Source organism: Eubalaena glacialis, chromosome 14 (assembly GCF_028564815.1).
Source record: "Eubalaena glacialis isolate mEubGla1 chromosome 14, mEubGla1.1.hap2.+ XY, whole genome shotgun sequence".
In the NCBI taxonomy this organism is placed as follows: Eukaryota; Metazoa; Chordata; class Mammalia; order Artiodactyla; family Balaenidae; genus Eubalaena; species Eubalaena glacialis.
Genome location: NC_083729.1, coordinates 19,086,281 through 19,098,981, shown reverse-complemented (window position 1 = coordinate 19,098,981; position 12,701 = coordinate 19,086,281). Strand labels below are relative to the sequence as shown.

At 37.3% G+C, this 12,701-nt stretch overlaps 1 protein-coding gene across 6 annotated transcripts in view; it reads left to right on the top strand.

The window, feature by feature from the left end:
* ITSN2 (intersectin 2) overlaps positions 1–12,701 on the top strand; it is a 166,079-nt gene that overhangs the window by 121,689 nt on the left and 31,689 nt on the right. For 5 of the 6 annotated variants that reach the window (XM_061168747.1, XM_061168748.1, XM_061168744.1 and 2 more), the window contains exons 27-28: positions 71–167; positions 597–788. In XM_061168747.1, coding sequence (XP_061024730.1) covers positions 71–167; positions 597–788 — 289 coding nt within the window. Of the gene's footprint in view, positions 1–70; positions 168–596; positions 789–2,491; positions 3,720–12,701 lie in introns of those variants that run through there. The other variant, XM_061168749.1, reaches the window with a different exon arrangement.

Below are 12,701 nucleotides of genomic sequence, written 5' to 3'. Positions count from 1 at the left end.
TCATTTTTAGTTTATGTCTCAATAATTGTCTTTAGTCTCATCTTTTATATTCTTTTTGCTAATTTTATAGGCCAGAGGAAAAAAGCGACAGAAGGGATGGTTCCCTGCCAGCCATGTTAAACTTTTGGGTCCAAGTAGTGAAAGAACTACACCTGCCTTTCATCCTGGTATGGAAATGGGTTAACTTGTATTTCATCTTAGAGAAGTTTTGTTAAAGCTTAGCACTTCTTAGATTCGCTGATTCTTTGAAAAATATTTTAAAATTTGTTCTTTCCTTACCTCTGCCTAAAAGTAATATTGCAATGAGAACTTCCTTTCTAAAAAGTTCTGTGTAGAAACAGCCAACTGTTCAGTGATACTTGAACTACCTCACTCCTTGAAATATTTTAATTGCTGTACCGTCATACTGTAAAGCAAACCAACCGCTTGGATTTCTAACTGCATTTGGGAAATTCTTGTTTTTGTAAAACAGGGAATGGGGGAAGGAGGGTGGGAGAAAACAGCCAAAGGGAAATTTTAGCTGAATTTTAACATATGATCCTTGTAGGAATAATTATTTTGTTTAATTTGTTACTTTGTTGTTCTTTTTCTGGTAGTGTGTCAGGTGATCGCCATGTATGACTATATAGCAAATAATGAGGATGAGCTAAATTTCTCCAAGGGACAACTTATTAATGTTTTGAACAAAGATGATCCTGACTGGTGGCAAGGAGAAATCAATGGGGTGACTGGTCTCTTTCCTTCAAATTATGTTAAGATGACGACAGACACGGATCCAAGTCAGCAGTGTGAGTTATATCAAATTATTTACTTCTTAACTAGTGCATAAGCTTTAATATGCAGCACTGCATTCATTGCCGCTCTGAATCAGATCTTAAACTTAGCACTCTTAGCAAATGTTATATTAACGTTTAAAGTAAGAAAATATAACAGGAAACTTTCACAAGATAAGAAGTTATACTACTTTTTTTCAAATACTTTTTTCCTAGCTTCAGACCCTACTATTAGATTTTAAATGAAAAAAGTTCTAATTCTCTCATGGGTTCTTTGGTATGATAACAGTCTATACTGCAACTTCCCTTTACACCAGCCTTTTTCAGCTTAATAAAGAGTAGCTGGCAATTACCCTATTCACCTATTCAAAATGACCCTTTTAGTGTACAGGTGCTATTAATTTTGCAACCTTCTCATTTATTTCCCACATTTTTACGCATCATCCAGGTTAGGAGAAAATTTAAAAGAAAATTATAAAATTTATTTTATAAATAAAGTGCTTGCAAAACTCATTAGGTGATTTTTTTAGGTAGATAACTCATACTGCAAGAGATATATGAATTAAGATCTATTTCACTACTTTTACAACAAGGGTCCAGATCTCAATGTATGAGATTTGGTATTACATAAAATTATCTCTTGGTAGTTACCTAGCCTTTCTTGTATTTGAGAATAAGCATAGCATTAATAATCAGAGAATAAACAGTACTTGGAAATATTTTTTACTTTTATAAAATAGATGTCACTTTTCCCCACCCTTTTGATTTTTTTGTCTTTTTAAATAAAATATATCATGATTTATATTTTTATCATTCTTGTGAAATTATCTAAAAGCTTTAGCCTTTCGTTTTAACTTAGCTTCTAAGAACATATAAATGGTAAAAAGCTGAGATGTGTTTATGATTCAGTGCAAGTATTGTGAATTTACTTTGTACTGTATCTATAATTTTAAAATATTAGTGCATTATTTTCACTTTAGAGCTTATAAGATCGTTCTGATTTTGGGAGAAGACTTTTCTTTAGATAAAGCAACTGAATTTCCCAATTTGGAGGTGGAGTCCAGTTTTTTATGGTTTGAATATTCCTAAAAGTATCTCAGGGTTTCAGGAGAGGTAGTAAAGAAAATTATAACAACTTGGATTACCTAAATGAATGACCATTTTTAAACTCTGCTGATGGTTTGGCAGTTTTCAGTGCTTGCGAGTTTATCTGATTAATTAGAAATACCTGAGGTGTCTTTCCTGGACCTGAGAGAGGAAGGTACTTTTCAAACCTACTGGGTCTGGAAGATCTTTGACTAAGTGATCCCTGGAGGCATTCTGGTTTGTCAGTACATTTGGCTTTTATAGTGTCTACAATGTAAAGTGATAGTTTTCCAAACGTTTTGTTGTTGTTTATCTTGTTTTTCAGTGGCGGAACTTTTTTCCAATTAAGTCTTATATAATAAGGAATACAAAGAACAGATAAAAGCTGTTCTAAAGGAAGAACAGCCAGGAGTGTATGAGTCAGTGAAAACTGGTTAAGTTTTAGACTATCATTTGTGTTTCTGTAGCCCTTATAAATATTACTTGCATTTTATTATGTAGTTAGGATATTTTCTAAAGGTTGAGAATTTTAATAGTTCAAATTTGTTGATGTTGCATGTAATCAGTAGAATTTTTTCTCACCCACTTGATTTGCTTTATGTTCATTTTATTCCTCATTTTTCTTTTTATAGGACCCAATGTTGTCTTCCAGTGTGAAAGCACCCCAGAGACCCACTATCCAAGTTTGACTCTAGCGTGGAGGCAGGGCAGGCAGCCCTGATCAAATATCTCCTACACAATTCGTTAACTTCGTTCGAATGTTAGAGCCACTTGTGATTATTTCTTCGTGTTTCTAATTTACAGTTAAAATTTATTTGTAACAAGTTAAAGGATAGTGGGTCTTTGTGTGGCTTTCCCTGCTGTTCACTCTGGCATCCTTTAGCATTTTTCTTCTTTTTTAATTTGGTAATTGTAGGTCATTAGCATGCATGTTGAGTTTGCTCTTACATGGTGGGAGTTCAAACACACAAAGACCCACTATTTGCACAAACTGTTCTCGCTGGTTTGGAATGGGCTGCCATGCTTTTCTAATGTTATTGCAACATGTATATTCATTACAGAATTCAGAATTGCTTATGTTTTGCTATTATGTTTGATCTAATCCTAATCACAGTGAGCTCTTAATTGGTTCAATATGCGATTTGTCCCTCAATATGCACTGTTTATTACTTTCTAATATGCCACTATGAGTACCAATATTTAAATTTGTTTAAAGGCCAAGAATTGGAAATATCCTTTTCTCTATTTTCTGTGTATTTTGGGGTGGGAGCAATAACACTTTGAGGGAGCTTTTCTTATCTCACAGAAGAGGAAAGTGGCCTGCCCCAGCAATATGTGGGGCATATTAGGGTATGTTTTATCTGTTCCAGCTGCCCAAGAATGAGTCCTGTACATGGGAGTTCCCTTGGGATCTCTGTGGTCTGGGCTCATGAAGAAGCTTCACGTGCTGCAGCGGTCAGTTGTTACTTCTTTATTAATGAGCTAAAAATGGATTATTTTTGAGGAATGAAAGGCTCCCTTTAATTGACCGTGAGATATGAAACCTTCCCTACCTTAGAGCATTTACATCTGTACATTTTGAAGTCAGAATTATGTTATCTATTTTAATTAGGTGACTACTTGTCCCAGGTCACAAAGGGACACTGGTTGACACTCTTCTTAATGTATTTAGTAAAGATCATAAGGAATCCTTGAAGAATTTAAATGCCCATGAAGCAGGCAGACAGTCTCTATCTAGTTGAGAATGAATTCAGTGAAGGAAAGATGTGTGAGAGCTGGCATTGCTCTATGTCCATGAAGCTGCTTTGTGGCTAGAGGGTTGATTTTACCATTCAGAATTCTCTGGCTACTATCTATTCTTCAACCACATTGGCTACTTTGGCATAGGATTTTACTTCTTTTCCTTGAATGGAAAACTTTAAAGATAATAAACATTATTATAAACTAATAAACGTGAGAGTACTTAGCTGAAACAAAAGGGAGTTTTAGTGGACAGTATTAAACTATATTTGAAAATCAATGAGAAGTTTATGCAATTTAAAATGTTTACAAACTGCAGTGCAATCTACTGTTTATGAATGTCCAAGTATTATCAGGAAAAGTGTACATACAATCACAGAGTCTTATTTCCTCACAGAGTTCTTTAAGAAGAGTGAAATATGTTTTTATATATCTGAGTTTTAAGTTAGAGTCATATTTTGTGCAATATTTGTGTAAATGAGCCTATTCATTATAAATGAATGATTTTAGTCATACATTGCCTAAATCATAACTTTACAACACTTGAGAAAGAATCAACAGTTTAGTTAGAACGTCACAAAGTTCAAATGTCTGTGTTCCAAAATACTTCACATCATTGGGATGTATGGTGATATGTATGTGTGCTCCCTGAGGCAGGGATTTCTAGTTATTAGACCACCTCAACTTTTAGCATTTGGCATCATCATGATACTTTTATAAAATATGACATATAGGAAAGCAATAATACCATTTTACAGGTGGCATAACAGATTTGCCTGCAGTCACTAAAGGGTGGAGTATAAAGACTGAGTCCTTGTGAATTCAGCTGATCTTCTAAATTGTACAGTTTACTTGGTCTTGCCTTTTATTTTCTGAACTTTCTGCTTTTGCAACCATCAGTTGGGTTCAAATTAAGGGCAGTTACTTTAAATCCATTTTAAACCCTGAGGTTAGAAATTAGACCACTTAATTAGTCACATGATTTGGTATAACATTTTCTCCTTATAATTTTGAATTTGGGTTTATTTAATACACTGATAAATTATTTCAAAAGTATTTTTGTAGCTCAAATTGCTTCACTTTTACACTGATAAATATAGATTATTAAGAATGACATTCAGGTAGAGCTTAGTGTCTGTAAATCAATTCGCAAATAATATATTCATCAGGTACCTATGGACTAAATCACATAATGGCATATTTAAGCTGAGTGTCTGGGAAATAAATTTACTGTATTTACAGAAATACCTCTCTTTGTTTAGGTATTTTGTCATATATTTGAGAAGAAACTAAAAGTAAAGGAAATGGTATGACATATAATAATAACTTGTCCTTCTTAAAAGAGCATGCAGTCCTTTGCAATACCTCGTATTCAGCCACATATTTGTTCTCATTCAGTATAAGAGGCAGCTTTCCATTTACTTAGAAAGCAACATTGGAAGGAGTTTATCAGGAACATAAAATTTTAGAATGAACAAATCTGAACCCTATAGGATGTAAAGAATGAAAATTTATTTAAAAATTGCAATATGTGATAATCATTTTTAAGGTATATGATTAAACCTGATGGTTTTTCAGCAATGAAAAAATCAGTTCTAAGACCAAAGCTGATTTTTTTTAGAAAACTTGAAAATCTAAATCAACCCTACCTGTTGTATAGTTTCCTCTAACACTTTATCCTAAGGAATCATTTTAAAATAATACAACTATTAAAACAATGTAACTGCTATTTTAGTGTTTTAAAATATAATATGAATACTGATAGTTTAAAATAAAGGAAGTGGGGAAGGAAAAGTAGAGAAAGAAATGCCAATTTCAGTCCAAAGCTTTATTTGCCAAGTTTTCTTAGGATGAATTTTACCAGGTTATAAATTCTTGTAAATAGAATCTATAATGGAAATACTGAGAGACTTTTGCCTGAAGTGGCATTATTGGATGCTGCTGTGATGCTACTGTAATGTAATAAATTATTAAATTGTTGCAAAGTGCTGTTTTTTTGCCTTAAATTTTTATTTCGTGCGTCTTGAAAACTATAGTATTAAAGGTCTTGAGATTGTGCAAATGCTGGAAACGCTTGGCATGAGGTCATCCGTTTTTATTTTTACAAAATTGTAATATAACTATGCAAGTGTGTTTATTAAAAGGACACAAACTACATTACTTGTATTGTGTATTTCTTTTGAAGCATCCTTTAAAACTAATTGTTTATATGTAGTCCTGATTGAATTTCTTGGGAATGTCTCTTTTTCCTTAACATAGTCTCTGGGTCCAGACCAGCAAATTGTTTTATAGTAGGAGGACAAAAGAAAATTTTAAGTGGTAAAGATTGAGATAGTTTGATCCAAGATAAGCATATGTATCTCAAAAGCAAAAGAAATTTTGATTTGAAAGTAAAAGAAAATATAATCTAGGATAATAATAGACTATGTTATTTATAATTTTTATTCCAACTTTTTCTCCAAAAAGATTGGAAGGAGTTTACAATATTCACTGCAAATGTAGACTAAGATATTTTTAGTACAAAATAAGAGTCTGTATGCAGTGAAAGAAACTGAAGTGGTTGCTTGGGGGGTACCAGAGTTAAGCAGAGCTTTACAGTTAAATAATCAAGTTGGTGGTTTCACCTTGAGTGAAAAAAAACATGGATCAAAATCCAACCCATCCATCAATGTCTGGCATGAACAACCTCTTTCCAAAATCTTTCCTCATCTCTGGAAAGTCATTCAACTAACATATGTTGAGTATTTGCATGAGCAAATACAGAGTACTAGGTGCTGAGAATATGAAAATGAGTGCCAGGTGGTCCTGGCCTCAGGTAGTGCCTAACTCTGTGAGGGGATCAGGCACGTACGCAGATAAGTATAAAACAGCCTGCTAAGCACACTGATATTAGATTTTACTGGGCACCAAGAGAGTACAGAGGAGGAATACCTAACTCAACCGTAGATTGGTGAATTAGAGAGGACTTCCTGGAGGAGGCAACTGCCAGAGTCATAAGATAAGTAGGAGTAAGCCAGATTGGAGGGTGGGATGGTGGAGAGTGTGATGGAGACAAGGAGCAGCCAGGTGGAGGAGGAGAGGTGCGTTTATAAGAAGTTCATTATTGCTGGAGTGGAAGTGGAAAGCCAGCAACACTGAATGAGAGCAGACCGAGGGCTAAACCAGAGATTCCTAGCTTGGCTGCTCATTGGAATCACCTGGGGACCTTTAACAAGCTATTGGTGCCTGAGTCCCGATTTAAATGGCCTGTGGTGGGGCCTGGGCGTGGGGATTTTTAAGAACTCCTCAGGTGATTCTGATATGAAGCCAAGGTGGAGAAAAAGTCATGAAACTGAGTTAAGACTTGTTTCTGAGGGAACCTTGGCAGGAGTTGGGGATTGATGGGATGCGTGGTCAGGTGGAAGGTCAGTTTGACTCCCAGGTTTGTATCTTGGTGACAGGGCAGAATCATGGTGCCACCAGCTACAGTAAAGAATCGGAGTTGGGGGAAGAAGATGAGTTTGGTTTTGACTACAAAGTACCTGTGGGACATCCAGATAGAATTGTCCAGCAGGTAGTGAGATATAATTAAGATATACAGCATCGGATATACATCAGCTGGTGGCATGAATGCCTATTGGTAGTTTTTGAGCCAATGAAAGTAAATGAGATGACTCGGGGGAAAAAATCAGACCTTTGAGGGTATCAGCAGTTAAGGGTTACGTAGTGAAAGGAACCCATGAAGACAGGAAACAAAGGTTCTGGGAAAATAAAGAGATTGTTGTGCTAATATTGCTACCATTTTTATAAAATCAATGAAGTTCTAGCTATATAACCATTGCTCATACCAGTAAAAAGAAAAAAGGAAAAGTGCTCTTTATTTTTTTTAAGATTTATTATTTATTTATTTAATTTATTTTTGGCTGTGTCAGGTCTTAGCTGCAGCATGCGGAATATTTGTTGAGGCATGCGGGACGTTTCGTTGTGGCGTGCAGGCTTCTCTCTAGTTGTGGGGTGCAGGTTTTTTCTCTCTAGTTGTGGCGCGCAGGCTCCAGGATGCGTGGGCTCCAGAGCACAATGGCTCTGTAGTTTGCGGCACACAGGCTCTCTAGTTGAGGTGCACGAGCTCAGTAGTTGTGGTACGCGGGCTTAGGTGCCCCATGGCATGTGAGATCTTAGTTCCCTGACCAGGGGTCGAACCCTCATCCCCTGCATTGTAAGGCGGATTCTTTACCACTGGACCACCAGGAAAGTCCCGGTGTTCTTTATTGAGTACTTACTAGTCTAGGCACCTTTCTAAGGCCCTCAAATGTATTACCTCATTACTATTTTCTTTTTACAGGCATAGAAATGAAAACACAGAGAAGTTAAATAACTTGTTCAAGGTTACACAGATAGTCAGTGGTAGAGCTGGGTTCAAACCCAAGTGGTCCGACTCCAGAGTCCATGCTCTTAACCTCTATCTACACTAGGGTGCTAATATTGCCACCATTTTCATAATAAGGAAGTTCCTGCAGTACAACCACCACTTGAACGAATGAAAAGGCAAGAAGAAAAATCAGAGATGAGGAGGCAAGGACTGAATTTAATAAACAAGGATAAGAATCTCTAAGAATAACATCTAGAAGGATAAAGCTGAACATAATCACTTTTTTGGTAACAGCTTTATTGAGATATAATTTACATTCCATACTGTTCCCCCAGCTATACCAATTCAGTGGTATATTCACAGAATTATGCAACCATTACCACAATCAATTACAGGACATTTTCATCACCTCAAAAGGAAACCCAGAACCCATTAGTTATCACCCTCGCATCTTCCTGTGTACCTTGCCTGCCCTGCAGCCACAGCTAATCTGTGTTCTGGCTCCATATATTTGCCTACTCTGGACATATATAAATGGAACCATAAAATATGTGGGGTTTTTGTGATTGGTTTATTTCACTTAGCATAATCTTTTCAAGGTACATAATGCTGTAGCACATATCGGTATTGCATTGCTTTTTATGGCCAAATAATATTCCATTGTTTAGATATACCACATTTTATTTATCCATATGTTAATTGATGGACATTTGGGTTTTTACTTTTTGGCTATTATGAATAATGCTGCTATGAACATTTGCGTACAAGTTTTTGCATGGACATACATCACCGTCTTTCTTGGGTATATACCTAGGAGTGAAATTGCTGGGTCAAATGGTTTGACATTTTTTTTTTTTGTTATTTATTTATTTATTTATTTATTTATTGGCTGTGTTGGGTCTTCGTTTCTGTGCGAAGGCCTTCTCTAGTTGCGGCAAGCGGGGGCCACTCTTCATCGCGGTGCGCGGGCCTCTCACTGTCGCGGCCTCTCGTTGCGGAGTACAGGCTCCAGAAGCGCAGGCTCAGTAGCTGTGGCTCACGGGCCCAGTTGCTCCGTGGCATGTGGGATCTTCCCAGACCGGGACTCGAACCCCTGTCCCCTGCATTGGCAGGCAGATTCTCAACCACTGCGCCACCAGGGAAGCCCCAGTTTGACTTTTTGGGGAACTGCCAGACTGTTTTCCAAAGTGGCTCTACCATTTTATATTCCCACCAGCAGTGTACAAGCGTTTCTGTTTCTCCACATTTTCACTGACGCTTGTTATTATTTGGCATTTTATTAAAGCCTTCCTTGTAGGTATGAAGTGATATCTCATGGTTTTGAATTGCACCTCCTCCATGACTAATGATGTTGAGCATCTTTTCATGTGCTCGTTGGCCATTGTATGTCTTCTTTGGAGAAATGTGTGTTCAGATCCTTTGTCCATTATTTATCTATCTATTTATTTATTTTTGGCTGCATTGGGTCTTCGTTGCTGTGCACGGGCTTTCTCTAGTTGCGGCGAGCGGGGGCTACTCGTTGTGGTGTGCAGGCTTCTCATTGTGGTGGCTTCTCTTGTTGCGGAGAACGGGCTCTAGGCGTGCGGGCTTTAGTAGTTGTGGCACGCGGGCTCAGTAGTTGTGGCTCGCAGGTTCTAGAGCACAGGCTCAGTAGTTGTGGCGCATGGGCTTAGTTGCATGTGGGATCTTCCCAGACCAGGGCTCGAACCCATGTCCCCTGCATTGGCAGGTGGATTCTTAACCACTGCACCACCAGGGAAGTCCCCTTTGCCCATTTTTAAATTGAGTAAATTATCTTCATAATCACTTTTAAAACTTTATTTTAAACGCGAACAACAAATTATGAAAGATGTGCTTAAGAGAAATGTTTTAATGCTGTTGTCAAAGGCAGAATCACTTAGAGTGATAAAATCAAAGAGTGTTAAAATGAGTGTAATGGGAAGTGTAGTGGGCGGGCTGCTTTGGATCGTGACTCTGTGAGCTCACCCCTAGGAGCCTTAGCCTCATCTGTATAATGAAGATAGTAATACCTGTATTACAGATGAGACTTAAGGGATTTATGAAACGCCAGTTCGGTGTCTAACACATAGATACTAGAAATTACAGTTAACATTTACCAAGCATTTGCTGTGTCCTAAGTGATGGACTAAACATTTTGGGTGTGTGTCTGGGTTAGTAAGTGATGGAGTTAAAACTTGTGTCAGCATCTGACTCCAAAGCTGGTGCTCTTAGCCACTTCTCACTAACTTGGAGTTGCTGTTACTTCAGATCACAAAATTAGAACAATCATCATTAAATTCCAAGATATAGGTGAGAAGAGAGTAAAGAGAATTAACTGCTTTAAATGAATCCAGGCTGGTCAAGTTACATTTCAAGGTACTGGGAGGACCTGCTACTGGGATCCCTGTGTCACCAGTGGTCATCTGTTAACCACCACGAAATCAGAGTCAGGCAGTGCTATAGAATTAGTGTGTCCTAGACTCAGCAGTTTGGGGCATAGTATTATGTAGTCATAAACAAGTTGGAAAACATGGGTTGTATAATCATACCATTGGGTAAAGTAGAGGTGTAGCAGTCTGCTTAATAATACCAAGAAAAAAACATATGTGCATATGAAACCCCTGTTGCCCCAGGTCAGTACTGTAGTAATGGGCGTACTGATACAGAGCACTGAAGGGTACAGTCTATTTGAAATTAGCTGTTAGATACAAGTTGTTAATTGCATATGCAACCAAGTAGAAGGGTATGTAAAGGGACCAATTATGTTACGTAGACACAAAAAGGAGTTAAAGGCGAATGAGGGCCCTGTTGGTTTTCAGTGCTTTGGGCTCTTTGGCATTCCAAGTATTTATACTAAAACCTTTTTCCCTCTAGAATTCAGTTCAACAAGCATAAGACCAGATTAGGTTTGTACACGCTGTTGTCACAGAATTTCACCTCAAATAGGATTGCAGTGTAAGCATCATTTAAAGGGGCCTGGCATTTCAAAGTGTAAGACTTGAATCAAGAGACCTAGATTTAGGTATTTAGTAGCTCTAAATTCTACAGTAAGTTACTTAACCACCAAAGCCTCAGATTCTCCATGTATTTATACAGTAGGAGTCAAAGTTATATTTGTTAATCAGAGAATTGAACAGAGGTTGTAAATTGTGACACACATGTTGGTTATTAGTATTGTTAAAACTGGAAGTTCTGTGCTGGGTGAACATGAAGAAACTACTGTTTCATGACATCTCTTCGTAATATTCTATATTCTGAATAGCACATTAATAGTTGAGTCAGTGATACAGGGTCAAGTCTGGCAGACTAGAAGGTGATGCAAAAATCTGCTTGAACTAATTGCTTTCTGAGGCCAAAATCTGCACTTTTGTCTACTGTTGGGGGGGTCTTTGCTGTCTTTAGGCTTATAACATTTTACCGTAGATTCAAAAATAAAAATAAAAAAAATTTTTTTTTGATAAATGCAAATCCACTTGCATTTATCAACAGAGCTGCTTTTGTAAGTTCTAGAATGTGTCTATTTTCTGATAGTCAAATATTTTGTTTTCTGATGGTCTGCAGCATTAGAATCACACAAACAGCCCAATTTTATAACACAAATAGCCCTTTTTGTGCTTAAACAAGCAACCTAACACCTGATGACATAGAACTTGACAGGCGTCAAAAAAGACACAAAAAAATTGTTCAAGAATTATTTAAATTTCCAAAAACGAAACCACAAATATGTATGGCTTCATGGTGGGAGCATGCTACCTGGTACACAGTTTGCACTCAGTAAATATTTGCCAAGCAGGTAAAAGGCTATTCTCTTACAAAATAAGATACCCAGTAATTTCCAGTGCCCTGATAAAACTTCAGTATTAAAGGCAGCCTTCAGAAAATGCATGCAGTTGAATCATCTGGATTTACTGTTAAAATCTCATCTTTTCACTGAGCTTAAACACAGACTGAAAACCATTATGTGATACTCTGGCTCTTAATTTTGGGCACACAGAGAATAGCATTGTTCAGAGGCGTTGGTCTCCTCAGAATGGGCAAGGACTATTCTGGGACTTTATGACATAATCTGAACAAGCCCTCTTTGTATCAGTCATCACAAATTGCCTTTTGTCCTTCACTTTTTGGAATCTTCGCAGATCTTTCTCCTCCTTTCTAAGCTATCTTGTTTGCTTGCTTGCACTGTAATTTAGAACAGTGGTTCCCAGCTGTAGTGGGACACAGTTTTCATAACCATTATTCATTATTCATGTTTTGTCTCTCAGTCTCCACATCCTAAACACAAGTGTCGGGGGTCTTGTGGCCCAGCCTACCGCTAATTATTCCTCTGGGAACTTTGACATGGTAGTAGCCATGATCTCTCATTTTTCCTACTTTCCCATTCTTCCTGTCTACCAGAAAGAACTTCCCAGGAAGTTTTCATCATTCTCTCTGACTGCCTATAGTTAGTATCAGTGTACTATCTCAGAGTGTATCTTTATATCACATTCTATAAATACTTGTTGAAAACCTATTATGTGTCAGGCACAGGGGACATAGCAGATTATAAAATAAAAATTCCTGCCCTCTTGGAGCTGACATTTGAGTAGGGTAAGACAGAAAACAAACAAAACAAATAAGTATGTAGTATCTTAGAAAAATAAAGCAGGTTAGGGAAAGGGAGTGCTGGGTGGGGAGAGGTGGATCCAGAGGGACTTCAATTTTAAACAGGTTACTCAGATAAAGCTTCTCTGAAATGGTGACATACGAGCAAAGAC